General features: G+C 44.3%; 1 protein-coding gene and 1 long non-coding RNA gene across 3 annotated transcripts; one reads left to right on the top strand and one right to left on the bottom strand.

Annotated features, from left to right (window-relative positions):
* Window positions 1-309: 309 nt before the first annotated feature.
* LOC309479454 (nuclear factor 7, ovary-like) lies at window positions 310-17,222 on the bottom strand. Of its 2 annotated transcripts, none has more exons than XM_082143607.1 (5): window positions 16,648-17,222; window positions 16,201-16,431; window positions 16,101-16,123; window positions 15,911-16,029; window positions 310-1,088 (listed from the first exon to the last, which is right to left on the bottom strand). In XM_082143607.1, exons 1-5 carry the CDS (start codon window positions 16,684-16,686, stop codon window positions 601-603), a joined length of 900 nt encoding a protein of 299 aa, XP_081999733.1. In that variant the 5' UTR covers window positions 16,687-17,222; the 3' UTR covers window positions 310-600. The 2 variants fall into 2 exon arrangements, with proteins under 2 accessions (XP_081999733.1, XP_081999734.1); XM_082143608.1 differs by having other exon boundaries at window positions 311-1,088; window positions 16,201-16,482; window positions 16,648-17,221.
* On the top strand, window positions 12,704-13,067 carry LOC309479538. Its single transcript, XR_014199283.1, has 2 exons — window positions 12,704-12,818; window positions 13,010-13,067. It is a non-coding gene; the product is annotated as an uncharacterized lncRNA (long non-coding RNA).
* Window positions 17,223-18,057: the final 835 nt, after the last annotated feature.

Raw genomic sequence — 18,057 nt, 5'->3', positions numbered from 1 at the left:
CATTCATGTGATTTGGGAAGTTGTATTGTATTAGTTTAAATGTAGTGACGCACATTTGTGAATTTGTCAAATAGATGAGTAGTTGTGCACACATTAATAATCAGCACCAGGCCTATTCAGTTGTGGTTGTTTGTGTGTGGGTTGTGAAATGCTTAAAAACAGCGAAAAGAAAGTCTCAAAATCCAAATGAATCAAATGAGATCGACTCAGAAAAGACGTCAATGAATGCACGAGTGACACCTGATCCACACATGCACATCTACTGTGTTGTATGCGCAAATTATGATACACTAATACAAAGGAAAACATTTGTAGGCCTATTCACAAAAATGTCTCTATTTGTACAAATTGCTACACATTCATTCAATTTAGAATTTTGCACACGCAAGTTGAAAGGCATGGATAAAACATTTCTGCAACATGTATCAAGTTCATTGATAAGTGTGCTTGCACGTGTTAATCATTTTGATACTATATTCATCCCATAAATCACAGCCACCGTACTGATATTCAGATCAACAGCACTCTTACTCATAAGATATGGATTAAATATTGGAAACATGATGAAAGCAGGAAGATCCAGATCTACAGGAGTGACGTTTACTGAATATTGACCGGTAAAATCCTCAGAGAGGAAGAACACCAGAAGAATGGAAAGAGTGTATGAGCGAAGGTGGTTGTGAATGTGTGTAGATGTGTGTTAGTTACAGGATCAGAGAACGACACCGTTCCTCTGTCATAGTCCAGATTCACTCTCACACGATCAAGATCCTGATAAACAGGAAAACCAGAACCTGGAGACCATCCGTACGACACACACCAGACATCAGTGTTGAAGAAACCACTTCCCTTCCTCTGGTTTGATGCTGTAGTTACTCCAAGAGTCCAGAGTTCACTCTCTTTAACCTCCACATCCCAGCAGTGTGTTCCTGAGTTAAAACCCTCTGAACCCAGAACACAGGGATAATAGTCAAATCTCTCTGGATTATCAGGAAGAGGTTGATTGTTCCCGCTGTATCTCACACTGGTCAGATCATCAGACAGGACGAGACGTGGATCTGCCGTGTTTGGATCCAGAATCACAAGAGCTGATGAGACACAATCAACAGATGCTTTTATTCTGATCTTCATATAATGATCGACAGTGAACCCAACACAGATTATTATGAATTATGACACTCGTCCTATTGATCAAACACATTTTCCTCTGATCACTGTCAGTGCTGTTATTAAATATGGGATTCAGACATGTGTGTCCATCAGGAGAAACTGATACTTTGGGACAGATAGGAATCTCGCTAGAGAGGCCAATCTAATTCGAGTGAAACTAAACGAGCCAATGCATATTGGCGTGCAATCATTTGCATCAGCTGTGCAGCCTCGCAGCGCGGGTATTTAACGAGCAGCTGGTGCAATTGCACTTCAGTTTTTTGCTGAGGAGCCGAGCCGGTGAGCTGGCTGCCCCGGCGGGTCGCAGCAGATGGGGCGTACGTCTCCGTTCCCTCCCTCAGGGAACGAGGGTTACCATATGTAACCGAGACGTTCCCTTATCGGTCAGTCACTCTCGACATACGTCGTGACCGACAGATAGGAATCCCTACCAAAGCGCCACAGCTGCTGCACCCCATCCAGCGCCCTGAGCAAGCCTCCACACCTTCTTGCCTGGAAGGACGATAGGAGAGGGCTTACACAGAGAGTATCTGTCACTGTTGTTCCGTGATAACCCATACAGTGAGATTATTGGATAACACTGGGAAGCGTGCCCGATCTGAGGGAGGGGAATGCTGCGGAAGCTACATTCTTAAAAGAGTTATATGGGAATATACATATGGACTAACCCGAGGGTTGTACTGCATATGAATAATGGGTGACTTAGCCCAAGGGAAAGACACAGGCTTCCGTTTAGGAGCAGCCGTTGAGAATATACACATATGGGATCCCTGTAGGGTCACACATATGGGACCCAGCCTAGACCCGGTTCTCAAGGATTCAGCGGATAAAGGCCTGGCACCGGACGCTCCGCCATGTCCGGGCCGAGGGTGTTTGGAGGACTCAACAGGTTTTGACTCTGGAGCAATAAGGGTGCACAGTAGGATGCAGCAAGCCGACAGAGCCGGTACTCACAGTGCTTCTACCCGTTTAGGGCGAGAACACGGGAGGACACTGGCTCTACACATAGGATATAGTATCTAGCGAACGTGTTAGGTGTCGCCCAGCCCGCAGCTCTACAGATATCTGTTAGCGAGGAGCCACGTGCCAGCACTCAGGAGGATGCAACGCCTCTTGTGGAGTGTGCATGCAACCTGAGTGGGCAGGGCACGCCTTGAGCTTGGTAAGCCAAGGCGATGGCATCCACTATCCAGTGGGCCATCCTCTGCTTGGAGACAGCCTTTCCCTTCTGCTGGCCTCCGTAACAGACAAAGAGCTGGTCTGAGGTCCTGACGCTTTGAGTTCTGTCCACGTACATACACAGAGCGCGAACGGGACAGAGCAAAGCCAGGGCTGGGTCTACCACCTCCAGGGGCAGCGCTTGCAGGTTCACTACCTGATCTCTAAAAGGGAGTGGTAAGAACCTTGGGCACATAGCCAGGCCGGGGTCTTATTGCAGCATGGCTGTCACCCGGCCCGAACTCTAGGCACGATTCGTCGACCGAAAATGCTTGCAGGTCCCCTACCCTCTTGATCGAGGCCAGTGCAATCAGCAGCAAAGTCTTCAAAGAGAGAAGCTTTAAGTCTGCTGACTGCAAATGGTCAAAGGGAGCATCCTGAAGTGCTCGAAGCACCAGGGAAAGGTCCCAAGAGGGTATGGAGGGGGGACGAAGAGGATTTAATCGTCTCGCCTCCCTAAGGAACCTGACGACCAGGTCGTGCTTTCCTACTGTTTTGCCATCTATGTGGTCATGATATGCTGAAATAGCGGCAGCATGTACTTGAGGGTGGAGGGAGACAGCCTTCGCTCCAACCCTTGCTGCAAGAAGGAAAGCACTGACCCTATCGAACATCTTCGGGGGTCCTCTCTGCAAGGGAAACACCATTCGACGAACAGGTTCCACTTCAAGGCGTACTCACGTCTCGTAGACGGCGCTCATGCAGAAGTGAAGGTGTTAAGTACCTCTGGGGATAAGTCACCTAGAACCTCCGCGTCCCGTCCAGGGACCAGACATGGAGTTTCCAGAGGTCTGGACGCGGGTCCCATAAGGTGCCCCGTCTCTGAGTCAGAAGGTCCTTCCTCAGAGGAATGGGCCAGGGAGGGACTGTCACGAGGAGCATAAGTTCTGGGAACCAGGTCCGGGTGGGCCAATAGGGAGCTATCAGAAGGACCTACTCCTCGTCCTCCCTGACTTTGCACAGTGTCTGTGTAAGTAGGCTCACTGGGGGAAACGCATATTTGCGAAGGCTCAGCGGCTCAGAGCGAGACGTACTGCAAGCAACTCTTTCTTCTTTCTTCTTCTTCTTTCCTTTATTTATATAGCACAAGTAAACACAACAGAAGTTGACCACTGTGCTTCACATAACATAAATCCAACAAGATTTAAGAATAAAAAACTCTTAACTCTTAAATTTAATAGCCAAGCTTTCGGTCAAACGACCATCCTCAGGGCACTTAAACAGCGGCTGAGACGGGCGATGTCATCCTCCTGCAGCGGACACAGTAGAGCAGGCTGTGCCGGATTGTTTTTTCTTTTTTTTTTTGCAGGGGATGACACCCTTGGCGACGAGTAGACTGAGGGGCGGCCCACGAGGTTCTCTGGTGGTACGTCGGGGTAAGCGCTTCAGTCTGCTGCTGACTGCGGAGAACTGCTGGGCCAATTCACAACAGTGTCGCCGAAAAGGCCACCTTGTAAGATGGGAGCATCGAGAAAGCGTACTTTGATGACCCGTCAGGTTTTGCCCCGCGGAAGCTCTCGCCAATCTCCATGGTCTCCCAGAGTGTCGAGCTGACCTGCAGCTGTGCTTTTACACCGAAGCAGCGGCTGGCCAACAACAGAGGGGATTCAAGCTTTCTGGAGAAAGAAGAGTTGACCGGCGTGCCGACGTGGTCATGTTCCCGTGCGAAAACATGAACCACCCATGAACACAGTCTCACATGTTTCCCAGGCATGCGAGACAGTGACCGTGGCCGTCAGTGAGGACAGGAAACGACCGCAACCAGAAACACACGGGTGGAATGTCATCTTTAGAAAGACGCAACTCACACCCATGTAAGCTCTTTCAGGGGAATACTCTCCTTGGTACTGAAGCACGCAGGGGAACGGTCACAGCGGACACAGACAGGAATATTTAACCTGTCGTGCGCTGTCTCTGTATGGAAATATGGAAGCTTATGGGTTGCAGTATTCAATTTGAAATGTAATATGCAAAATCACTATGCCTTTCCGTATTTAAATTTTCCCATACATTTGTGCAACGTTTGGTGCAAAATGAAAATGAAAATTCAATTATATAATTTACATTCGCCATTTCATACACTAGATTTAATATGTAAATTGAATACATATTTTAACGCTTTATAAGTTGCAAAATTTAAATAAAAATGTATACAGAAATGATTAGAAATGTTTAACATGGTCAAGCAAAAACTGTAGCAAAATTGTAATTTAAATGTAATTTTTTCTTAATTGCATTTACACTCACATTTAAGACACTTGTGATTGCATTTCCATTAAGTGTCCCGCAATGAATGAAGCAAAATTCAATGTGCAATTTGAAAATGCATTCTGAGCCGATGAAGGCGGGGCTCGGCAACAGGTAAACATAAGCTATGGTGCGTATTTTGAGGTGTTGGAAGGAAACAGGGCGGCGGTAGAGCTGATACGAGCGTTAAATTCACTAGCAGATGTAGTGGAGCGTGGACAGAGAAATGGTAGTGTTTCCGAAGATTATTACGTGCCTGCAGGTGATAGAACCAGTACGATGTTGGACCGTCTGGGTCTGGGAGAATGTTCTGCCTTATCAAGCGTCGACACCCATGTCAACATTCAGCTGAGCTGCTGTTGTCTGATGCTGGACTGTGTTGATGGTTTTGTTTTGTATAAAATATTATCATTGTCTGATACATGCTTATCTTTATTCTTATTAGCCTACTATTAACTGTAATACCCAATAATGTTGGAGATCCTATAGTTTATCCTTACTGTAAATGTTTTAAATGATATTGCTCAGAATTTAATATCCCTAAGCGAATTTTACTTTATAATGTTCACATGGCTTTTATTGTGAAGACAGTGATGTGGTTCCCCTTTCATGCGCGATTTGCGCATGCGTCTATTCAATGAAGAAATGAGAAGGAAAGTGAAACGCTACTGTTTGTTTACTGGAAGAAAGTTACTGATCAAAAAGGGATCGTTTTCCATCCATCCTTTAATTTAGCATCTAGCTGGAAGGCGAACAGGTATTTTGTGGAGTTTGTGTTGTTTAATTTTCAGATAATTTGTAAATGTATTTCCTGAATGTTATCAAGTTTCAGAGTTAGCTAGCATGCCAGCGCTAGCGCGTGCTATGCTCATCCTATATACCAGCAAGTTAAAAGTGAAACATGTTAATATTAAGTGAATGATTTTATGTTTTATGTCATGATTTCAGCTCTTACGGTGTGTCTATGGTTACACTGTGAATAAATGGGTTGGAATACCCCACCATAGCCCATCAGTTATGATCATTGAGTGCATCGACTGAATAAATTCCGGCTGGAATGCTACAGTAAGAGCTTATTCCCCCTGCATCATCCTGCTGCCACTCTGCACCACGGAACCACAAGGACAAGTCACGGGGCTGTGTTGCTATTCGTCTGGTGTTGATGACAACGGACATTTCATGGAGCAACTCGGCACCATTCTACGGGTCTTGTAGACAAAGGGACTTTATGATCATTGTGCAGCTGGCTTAATGGTTTGATGTGACGGTCAGACAAGGTATGGAACATTTCATTTAATCAATAAGGAACAATTCATCTTCAACAAGAACATTGACTCTCATCGGTAGCGGTTAAAGAAGAAAGGGATGTCAATTACTGAGGACATTTACTGATTTAAGACACTACGGACATAAAGTAAAATAAGTGAAGTGACTTTGTTTATTTGCATCTACCATCACTACTGTTCAGTTCCCAACTATCCTTTCTATTCACCATAAAAAAAAGGGGTTTAATGTGTAATGGTACAATCTTAATAGTAAATTCATTTCTTATCTAGAAAAAGAGGTTGATATTACAATGTCCGTCAGTAACAGATGGCAGCTTACGTTTATTAAGTTATTTTCTTCCGAGCTGTGTGTTATCTGCTCTTATGTCAGTTTGGTATAAAGAAAAAAAAAAGGGGGCAAAAACTCTTTTTTCCTTCGCTTATGTAGTCTACAAGTTAAAGTAAAAACAAACAGTTCATTAACTAAGGTCTATTATGGAAGAACTAAATATGAAGGAAATGGAAAATTCATCTTCACAAACAGATCTAGAGAATCAAATAGACAGCCTGCAGAAGAAAATCAGAAAGCTTAAAGCTTCTCTTGAGAATACACTAGAGACTACCGAGATAGACCATTTAAAGAAGGAAATTCAAAACAAAGAAGAAACACTGAGTAGTTTACAAAGGGAACTTAGAGAAGGACTCCGACGCTCAACCCGAGCAAAGATCCCAACTCCAAAAATGCTCGAAATGCAACAAGAAGAGACAAGGAAAAAGGAAAGAAAATTCATCTCAACATACGAAAGATGGAAGATTCGAGCCCGAGAGTCAAGAGAGCAGCTCAAGTCGGATATCAGTAAAGGTGAGCTGGCGTCTTTGATGGACACCTTAGAGAAGGAAAAAGAGGCTGTGTTAAACACTTACCTTGAAATACGAAAACACAACACACCTACACCAGAATTAAGACGCCATGTTGATAGTTGTGAGGCAGTTACAGCAGAAATTATGAGAGTTAGCTATGAGAGAATGTCAGGCATCGATGGAGATTATGATGCAGACCAAGTACAACGACGCCTCAAAGAGCTATTGAAGAGCAGCTATGCACGCTCCATCTACGGATCCACTGCTTCTCGAGCGTCCAAATCAGTCCGCAGTCATGAAAGCACCACCTTAACACTCAAACGGGTGGATGCTGCGGCAGAGCTAGCGGCTAAAGAAGTTGAGTTTGAAGGCTTGCTGGAAGTAGAGAAACAAAGGGAGAAAATAGAGGATCAACAAAGGCAAATAGAGGAAGGACAAAGGAAAATGGAAGTAGAAAAGCGCAGACTAGAACGCCTTCAGGTAGAAAAGGATTTAAAGGCTGCTCGGGCCAGACTGCTAGTCTACAGCCAGGGAGCATCACAGGAAGGCAGTGTCCATTCTTCTAATAGTTCAGTAGAAAATCCACCTGGCCTCCCTAGTATCAGCCATCAAACTCCCAACGTCACAGCATCATCACCTGATGTAAACATGTCGTCCCTTGCCCGAGCCTTGCAAGATAGTATGGCTTTAAATAGACTTCCAGTGCCAGAGCCATCGGTTTTCAACGGTGACCCCATCCAGTATATTGAGTGGAAAACCTCTTTCATGTCACTCATTGACACAAAGGCCATCTCCCCAGCTGACAAACTTTATTATTTGAGGAAGTATGTTGGCGGCCCTGCTCGTAAGACACTGGAAGGAACTTTCTATAGAAACGACAGCGAGGCTTATAAGGATGCATGGAACAAACTGGATGACAGATATGGCCAAGCCTTTACTATACAGAGAGCCTTCAGAGACAAGCTTGCTGATTGGCCAAAAATCCAACCAAGGGATTCAGAAGGATTAAGAGACTTTTCAGACTTCTTAAACGCCTGTCAAGATGCAATGAAACATGTAAAGAGCCTCAAAATACTGAACGACTGTGAAGAGAATAAGAAGCTAGTCCGCAAACTACCGGAGTGGACCGCGTCTCACTGGAACAGGAAGGCTACGGAAGCCTTAAGAAAGAACAAAGAATTCCCCAGCTTCCAAGACTTTGCCACGTTTATGGCGATGGAGGCAGAGATTGCTTGCAATCCGATCACCTCAGCTTATGCCCTCCGCAACTCCGAGTCGAGCACTACAAAGCAAAGCAACAGGGAACCTAAAAGGAACAAGGCAAGCGTTCTGAGTACTCAGACTGAGGCAGACGGTGACAAGTTTCAGCCAGTGAACGGTAAGGAAAGGCCGACTTGCGCCTTCTGTCAAAACAATCAGCACAGGCTACATGGATGCCCCAAGTTCATCGCTAAAACCCTGGAGGAGCGACGAGAATTTGTCAGACAACATAAGCTCTGCTATGGCTGTACCAAACCTGGCCATAGTGCAAAGGACTGCCGACATCGACATTCATGCAACACTTGTAAGGGCAAACATCCCACTTGTTTGCACGACAACAACTATGTAAAGAGGGAAAGGGCCCCACCTCAGGAAAACACTGGCCCAATAGAAGCTGCTGCGACTTCAATGTCAGTGAATACTGAGCAGTCTACCAACACATCAATGATTGTGCCTGTGTGGGTGTCAAAAAATGATGCAGGAACGGAAAAACTGGTCTACGCCCTGCTGGACTCCCAAAGTGACACAACATTTATCGACCAGGAAGTGAGCAATGCTCTAAAGGTGGAGTCCTGTCCAGTTAGACTCAAGTTAACGACCATGATTGGACGCAACGTGATGGTGAAAAGCCAAAGGGTCTCAGGGCTTCGTGTGCGAGGTTATCGCTCCTCCCTCCTCATCGACCTTCCTCCCATTTACACCAAGGATTGTATCCCGGTAAACCGCGCCCATATTCCAACATGCGAGACAGCCAGAAAATGGAATCATCTCTCCAAAGTCATAGATGAAATTCCACCACTACAGGATTGTGAGGTTGGTCTGTTAATAGGATATAACTGTGCACAGGCAATGGCACCAAGAGACGTAATATCAGGAGGAAATGAAGAGCCTTATGCAGTTCGAACCGACTTAGGATGGAGTATAGTGGGGTGCTCTTCACCATCCCTTGACACTCCAAGTATAGCGGGACAGTGTTTCAGGGTTGTTGTCAAGGAGCTCCCACCAGTCACCCCTGCAGATGCCATTCGCATTCTGGAGTCTGACTTTAAGGATGACAAAGAAGATGGCAAATCAGTGTCTCAGGAAGACATCCTGTTTTTGGACAAACTCAAGAACGGCATCAAGAAAAACAGCCAAGGTCATTATGAGATGCCGCTACCTTTTAAGGAGAGACCCACCTTACCCGACAACAAACAACTCGCCGTCATGCGTCTGAGCCATCTCAAGAGGAAGTTGTTAAGGGACGAAAGGTACAAAGAACAGTACATCAGGTTCATGGAGGAAGTCATAGAAAAGGGTGATGCAGTGGAGGTCTGTGATGAAGGGAGGGAGGGAGAAAAATGGTACATACCTCATCACGGCGTATACCACACCAAGAAGCCAGACAAACTACGTGTGGTATTTGACTGCTCTGCCAAGTACAAGGGAACCAGTCTGAATGATCATCTGCTCACTGGACCTGACTTGATGAACAATCTCAACGGTGTCCTCCTTCGCTTCAGGCTGCACTCCACTGCACTGATGTGCGACATAGAAAAAATGTTTCACCAATTCCAAGTAAGAGAGTTGGATCAGGACTACCTGCGTTTCCTTTGGTGGAAGAAAGGAGATCTCAGTGCACAGCCCAGAGAATACCGGATGAAGGTGCATATCTTTGGCGCAGCCTCATCACCTGGTTGCGCGAACTATGGCTTGAAACACCTGGCCACAGAGAACAGAGACCTCTATCCGCTAGGTTCCCAGTTCATTATGACAGATTTTTACGTTGACGATGGGGTCGCAAGTACAGATAGTACAGAGAAGGCCATTCAGCTGGCCGAAGAAGCCAGAAAACTTTGTGCCCTAGGTGGTCTTAGGCTCCACAAGTTTGTGTCCAACAACCGAGCTGTCTTGGAAAGCATACCACCCTCCGAACGTGCATCTGATATGAAAGACCTCAACCTTACTTTTGATGACCTACCTTCAGAAAGAACATTGGGTATCAAATGGAACACTGAATCAGACTGCCTGAAGTTCAGTGTCAATCTCAAGGACCAGCCTGCAACGCGTCGAGGTATTCTGTCCATGGTTGCTTCCTTGTATGACCCCTTAGGGTTTGTAGCCCCATTCTCGCTCATCGGAAAGGGAGTGCTGCAGGAAATGTGCCGACGTGGAGCGGGCTGGGATGACCCTCTGGCTAATGAACTTCGTCCACGGTGGGAGAGATGGAAAAATGACCTTGCCAACCTTGAGAGGATAAACATACCTCGGAGTTATGCACCCGCAGACTTCGGAAAGGTTACTAAACGGGAGTTACATCACTTCTCTGACGCAAGCATGACTGGATATGGACAGTGTTCATATCTAAGACTTAGAAACAATGAAGGAAACATCCACTGTGCTCTAGTCATGGCAAAATCTCGGGTTGCTCCAACGAAGATCATCACAATCCCAAGATTAGAGTTAACAGCTGCAGTCATCTCAGTGAAAACCAGCAATGTTCTGAAGGAGGAGCTTGGATACACTGACATGGAGGAGTATTTCTGGACCGATTCCAAGGTTGTTTTAGGATATATTAACAACGAGGCTCGGCGTTTCCACACGTTCGTGGCCAACCGTATCCAGAAAATACACCTCAGCACAACTCAAGGGCAATGGAGATACGTCCCTACTGACCAAAATCCGGCGGATCATGCTTCTAGAGGCCTCTCCATCAATGAGCTGATATCATCAGATTGGTTTACTGGCCCAGCATTTTTATGGGAAAAGGAAATCGGCCTCTCGGAAGAAGTCATCTCAGAACTGCCAGTGGGAGATCCGGAAGTGAAGGGAGCTCAGACCCTAAGCACTGAAACTAGAGAGCAAAACTCTCTGACGGATCGGCTGTCAAGATTCTCATCCTGGTCTCGGGCTGTCCGTGCGGTGGCGCGCATCCTTCGGTGGATCAACAAGGATAAATCAAATGGTCTTTCAACAGTAAAAGAAAGAGAGGACGCAGAGTGCCTCATCATCAAAGACCTACAGAGACAAACTTATTCAGAGGAACTGAAGCTGCTGAAGAAAGGCGGTCGGCTACCACTACACAATAAGCTACATCGCTTTAACATCTTCCTGGACAAGGATGGTGTAATCAAAGTGGGAGGACGACTCTGTGATGCAAATCTCCCTTATGCGGTCAAACACCCTTCGATCATTCCGAAGGAACATCACATCACGAAGATGATCATTGCACACTGTCATGACAATGCTAAACATCAGGGCAAGGGAATGACCATCAACGCGATCAGGACAAAGGGTTACTGGATATCAGGGATCGGTCGGGCGGTGGCATCTCATCTTCGCCAATGTGTCATTTGTCGAAAGCTCCGGAGACATACAGAAGAGCAAAAAATGGCCGATCTCCCTCGAGAGCGTGTGGACCCATCTCCACCCTTTACATACTGTGGAATGGACTGCTTTGGACCCTTTTTCAGCAAGCAAGGACGCAGTGAGCGCAAGAGATATGGCCTTCTCTTCACCTGCTTCTCATCTAGAGCAATTCATATTGAAATGCTGGAGGACCTGTCAACCGACTCCTTCATAAATGGACTTCGCTGTTTCATTGCTTTACGTGGGGCTGTGCGGCAGATTAAATCTGATCAAGGCACCAATTTCTTAGGAGCCAAAAATGAACTGAGGGAAGCTCTCAAGGAAGTAGATGGTGACAAACTGGCAAACTATCTCTCAGAGAATCAGTGTGACTTCATCATGAATGCTCCCGGTTCAAGCCACGCTGGTGGAGTGTGGGAGCGTCAAATTAGAACGGTCAGGAGTGTCCTCAACTCGACCCTCGCGCTCTCTCCTGGAGGCCTCCCAGATGCTTCCCTCCGAGCATTCTTCTATGAAGCAATGACGATAGTTAACAGCCGTCCACTCACTGTTGAAAACCTCAACGATCCCAACAGTCTTGAGCCACTTACCCCTAACCACCTACTTACCATGAAGTCTACCTTGGCCCTTCCCCCCCCTGGCAAGTTCATCAGAGAAGACATGTATGCGAAAAAGAGATGGCGCCACGTTCAATACTTGGCCGAGCAGTTCTGGAGCCGTTGGCGAAAAGAGTATTTGTCCAACATTGCCCTCAGACAATGCTGGCACACCCCAAAGAGAAACCTACAGATGGGAGATATAGTCATGATGAAAGATGAAGACTTGCCGAGAAATGAGTGGAGGTTGGGCAGAGTCGTAGAAACGACAATGGACCGAGATGGACTGGTTAGGAGAGTAAAGATATGTCTCGGTGACAGAAAACTCAGCAAAAATGGTGAACGTCTCACCAAGCAGTCAGTGCTTGAACGTCCAGTACAGAAACTGGTGTTGTTACTAGATAGTGACTAATTAGTTATTTGTGTGCATACCTTGCCCCCTTGAGAAATGTTTTAATTTTATTTTTGAAATTTCTGACACTCCTTGTATACCATTTTTCTGGATATTGGTCATTTTGTGTTTGGAAATCATTGGTGTTCACTCTTCCCACGGTCATTAAGCTGTGATATTTGAGACACCAATAATTTGGTGGGAGTGTAAATGTTTTAAATGATATTGCTCAGAATTTAATATCCCTAAGCGAATTTTACTTTATAATGTTCACATGGCTTTTATTGTGAAGACAGTGATGTGGTTCCCCTTTCATGCGCGATTTGCGCATGCGTCTATTCAATGAAGAAATGAGAAGGAAAGTGAAACGCTACTGTTTGTTTACTGGAAGAAAGTTACTGATCAAAAAGGGATCGTTTTCCATCCATCCTTTAATTTAGCATCTAGCTGGAAGGCGAACAGGTATTTTGTGGAGTTTGTGTTGTTTAATTTTCAGATAATTTGTAAATGTATTTCCTGAATGTTATCAAGTTTCAGAGTTAGCTAGCATGCTAGCGCTAGCGCGTGCTATGCTCATCCTATGTACCAGCAAGTTAAAAGTGAAACATGTTAATATTAAGTGAATGATTTTATGTTTTATGTCATGATTTCAGCTCTTACGGTGTGTCTATGGTTACACTGTGAATAAATGGGTTGGAATACCCCACCATAGCCCATCAGTTATGATCATTGAGTGCATCGACTGAATAAATTCCGGCTGGAATGCTACACTTACAAATGCATAGGCCTATTACTCTAAGATCACATAATATGACAAAGCTCCATTGGTATTCGGTATTAATAGCTACCGAAAAATGTGACCGCTCTTTATTTATTTATAACTGACTGTAATGTTCAATAAAGTGACGAATGTGATGTGTGACCATCTCTGTTTATGCAGCTGTATAATCATAAAATATGAGGCAGACATGCGAGTCCCTTTCCATAAAGCATATTGATAAGGTATTAATACATATCGTCGCTGTCGGGCGGAATCCTCGTATCTCCAAAACCATTATTTTTCAGGAAATTAAAAAAACTGCATATTTTTTGAGTTATTAAACATTGTATCGTTAAAGTTGGTATTATACCTTATATTGCTATCATATACTGTTGTATACCAACATTAACACAACATTTCCCTAAAATCATGTTTAATCGGAGATACGAGATTTATGACTTGGGAGCGGGGAGATACGAGGTTACGCTGTCATTGATTAGAATGGTACGGACACAGACATTGCTGCTGCCAGCAGTGTTTATCACAGTCTGCGGTCGCATTCAGCCTTTTGATAAGAGATAAGGCTTTAAGAGCTATTCAAATCTAATGATTGTGGTTACATACATCTTCCTAAACTCCATTTTAAACGTTTAAGAGATATGAGTGATGCAATACCAAAATATTAGGCTGTCTAAAATAGGCGGAAATTAATCTGCACGCAAACAAAATCGGCGGTCGCGTTGAGCCTTTTGACAAGAGAAAAGGCTTCAATAGTTAATCAAAGCTAACGACCGTGGTTACATACATCTTCCTAAACTCCATTTTAAAGGTTTAAGAGCTATAAGTGAAGCAGAACAAAAAATGATGAGCTGACTAACGTTGTCTAATAGGTGGAAATTTGCCTAATCTGCACGCAAACTTACCTCCGTGGCTCACGGGCTTCCTTCTGCACCGAAGCATTACAGCTATCGATTTTTAACAAAACAAGCCAACTCAAATGTATCTAACCTAACTATTTTCACTCGTTATTGTCTAAAAAACAGAGTTATGCAAAAATAGGCTTAACTTACTGGCGCCAGTAGACAGACCCTTTTTCTCCCATAAATAAAACCTGCTACTTGGGGTATTTTACATGCACAGTGCCAACTTCGAGTCAGTAAAATAATAATAAAAACAATAATTTAAAGCTGGTATCCAAAACATTTAATTCAATTCAAGTATAATATTAGATACATTTTAAAACTTCAATGCACAAGTATAATAAGCCTAATAATAAGCCTAATAATACGTAGACATTTAAAATGCATCAATAACTGATATCATAGTTTAACACAGATAAAATCAGAGTTAAGGCTTGCTTTACGTGTTGCTCGACGAGGGTTTCTTAATCGTTGTGACTTTCAATCCTGAGGAGACAAAATGCCGCGAGGCTCTCGCCCGCCGTGGAGTGAAGAAGAGGTGGAGTTACGAGGATTCTCAGACAGTTGAAGTGTCCAATGGAGTTACGAGATTTGCTCTCAAGCTATTTTCAACACTTTAGATTGGTTAATAATTTGTAAAAATAACAGAACCACGTGGGGACTGACCAATAGCATCGATTTGTGAAAAAATATGAAATTGACCAAATTTGGACATACGAGGTTTCCGCCCGACAGCGACGATATGTACATGGTCACGGAATCTGACGGGTCAAATTCATCGACCTAGCCTTTTTTGGGTGAATGTGGAGCAGGTCGAGGGCTGGTGACGTCATCGTCTATAATTCAGTGTCTAATATTTTAAACAACGAAGCAGCACACGAAACTTTAACCGGCACAAACGATCGCACAAACAAACAAGACTATTTTGGGTGGATGTGGAGCAGGTAGGGGGGCTGAGTGACCTCAGAATGACCAATAAATATTATTTTAATATTTAAGAAACCGAAGCAGCACAAAATAAACGTTTATCGGCGCAAATTAGCACAAACATGAGACTATTTTGGGTGAATGTGGAGCAGGTCGGGGGGCTGGTGACGTCATCGTCTATAATTCGGTCTAATATTTCAAAAACTGAACAAAACCGGCACAAACCGAACGAGACTATTTTATTTGGAGCATGTGGCGGGCTGGGTGACAGAATGACCTATAAATATTCTTTTACTATCTAAAAAACAGAAGCAGCACACACAAACAAAAATTACAGCACAAACTAAGTAAAAACGATTGAGTTGGGTTGGGGGCGGGGCCAACTTCATGCAGTGATTGACAGGGCATGGTGGGCACGTGATCGGCTCAGAATACATTTTCAAATTGCACATTGAATTTTGCTACATTCATTGCAGGACACTTAATGGAAATGCAATCGCAAGTGTCTTAACTGTGAGTGTAAATGCAATTAAGAAAAAAAAAACAATCCAACCGGGGGCAATCCAACCGTCTCCATTGACTTTTCATTGTGTGAAGCTGTCCTCCTTGTCATTAAAAAAACAATGTCTAAGCTGCTATGTTACAAGATGTAGAGTAAACAAGCTTAAAAACCCAGAAATAAAGTTTTATAAGCATTCGACCCAAAAAAAAACAAGCATTTAAGGACATAAATTGGATTGTTTTCCCCCGGCGGGCGTGAGAAAAATCTCTATTAGACTCAATTAAACTGCCATTATATCTAATATTTCTGTCTATCTATCCATCTATGCATCTATCTATCTATCTATCTATCTATCTATCTATCTATCTATCTATCTATCTATCTATCCATCTAGTCATGAAGAACCTTTAACTCTCCAGCTCAGATCTTCTGCTGTCAGACTCACTGTTTTGGACGATGTCCTGCATCTTCTTCCAGACTCTGAACGGCAGGTTGCCCAAGTATCGTGGCACATGAATCAAAGATCCAGAAGCCTTCTGTGGATCCGGCTGTGAGCTCTGGACTCTGGAAGAACGTTCAGGAGTCAGAACTGCAGTGGCTTTGGATCAGAACCAGAGAGACCAGAGATCACTCACCTTTCCATTGAGACTGGAAACTCCTGCAGAACAAACACACCATTTATCATCAAGAACTCAATCAATCAACCAATGATCAACCAATGATCTGAAATCAGACCTTCAGAAAGCAGACGTCATTGGCTTTCATCATCTCCTCCATGTCTTTGATTGTGTGTGAAAGAGCTGAGATGTGTGTGTTCATCTCCTCCAGCTTCTCCTTCATCATCTGCTTCTTCTGCTCCTCTTCCTCCCTCAGTGCAGTGACTGTAGCTTCTTCTTCATCTCTGAGAAACTGATGAAGCTTCTCAAACTGCTGTTTAATCTGACGCTCTGTGTGCTCAGCTTGAGACTGAAATCACATCACATTCACTTCAATCATCTCAATCGACACACATCAACACTTCACATCATTCATATCAGAGAAAAACTCAGATACCCGACATAGAACGGATCCAGAAGCAGATTGATGCTCGTCATTTACAGAAATAATCAACTATAATCCATTGTATTAAATCATAACTGTATACAGTGATGCTATACATGACTCTTGATTCTGTTTCCTCACCTTGATGTGTTGAACTGTTTTCTCAAACTCTCCTTTCATTTTTTCATTGTGTTTAAGTTTCTCTTGTAAGGTCTTCAGTGCTGTATTGAGCTCCTCCTAGAATTGAACAAAAAACATAAAATACAAGATTACAGTGAAGAGAAGAAGAGAAGACAATACAGTGAAAATTAATGATCATATAATGCAGTGAAAAAGTATTTGCCCTCATCCTGATTTCTTCTATTTTTGTGCACATCTCATATTAAATTGATTCAGAAATTAAAACATAAAACAAAGACAACCTGAGTAAACACAAAGTACAGTTTGTAAGACAGTGTTATTAATTAAAACAAAAAGTTATCCAATACCAACGTGAAAATGTATTTGCCCCTGTAGTTACTAATTCCTCAAATCTATGAAATGTATTTATAATGTGGTTCAGCTGGACTAAACACAACCAGTCCTGATTAGTGAAGCCCTATTCAATCAAATCAACACTTAAACAGGACTTTTTCAACAGCATCAAGTTTGTTAAAAGGTCTTAAAGTGCCCCATATGCTTTTTGGAATATTCCCTTTCATGCAGTGTGTAATACGGCTGTTTGTATTTATTGTCAACGCAGTGCGGCAGACAGCAGACCATAGCAGGCTGTACGAGCGTGCTCATTGGCTGTCCTGCGGCAACTGCAGCAGCCAACCAGTGAGCCCTGCGTGACGTCGCGCCCACTGGCCCGCCAGAATGGGTGTGGCTAGCGTGTATAAAAGAGGGGCTCACAGGCTGGAATTCTGGTTCACTGCTGCAGCTGACGCCATATAACCCAGCATCCTCTGAAACATTTTCAGGGGTGCGGCGCTGCCCAGCTGGAAAGACGCGGCCAGGCGCTAGATACGGCGCGCGCGCTATATCGACAGCCGGGCCGTCATTGCCACAGAGTCCAGTTCCAAGCCCAGAAAAGGGGTTGACTGACTGGGCAGTAATGAGCTCTTGGTCCAGTTGACCGTGAGACCCAAGCTTTCCAGGTGGCTGAGAAGCACAGTTCTGTGAGAGATCAGTTCTTCCTCTGACTGTGCTAGAATCAGCCAATCGTCCAGATAGTTCAAAATTCGCATACCCTGACCTCTCAGGGCATGCGATGGGCAAAATACACATCTGCAGTCGCCTTTTTAGGGGACTGACAGAGCGAAATGCTTTGACGGCTCATAAGCTCATAAAAACATTATTTTTATTTGCTGTCAGAGCCCGGATTCGAACACGGGTCTCTGGCGCGAAAACCTAGTGTTCTGCCACTGTGCCACAGGGGAAGAACACATAAGTATCCAGTAAGCGCGAGCATATAAAAGAGCGTCCTGTTGTGTGTCAGCGTTCGTTTTGCAGGCGTGCGTGTGTTAAAACAGGCTCGTTTACAGCGCGCGCGCTCTTGGTGCTTGAATA

Source organism: Leuciscus leuciscus, assembly GCF_965113295.1.
Source record: "Leuciscus leuciscus genome assembly, chromosome: 17".
Taxonomy (NCBI): domain Eukaryota; kingdom Metazoa; phylum Chordata; class Actinopteri; order Cypriniformes; family Leuciscidae; genus Leuciscus; species Leuciscus leuciscus.
This window is presented reverse-complemented; position numbering and strand designations above follow the sequence as displayed.

Coding starts and splice junctions, on each gene's coding strand:
- LOC309479454 (XM_082143607.1), bottom strand. CDS start 16,686: ATGAAAGGAGAGTTTGAGAAAACAGTTCAACACATCAAG. Junction 16,432..16,647: donor AAACAGTTCAACACATCAAG/GTGAGGAAACAG, acceptor ATGTGATTTCAG/TCTCAAGCTGAGCACACAGA. Junction 16,124..16,200: donor ATGACGTCTGCTTTCTGAAG/GTCTGATTTCAG, acceptor TTTGTTCTGCAG/GAGTTTCCAGTCTCAATGGA.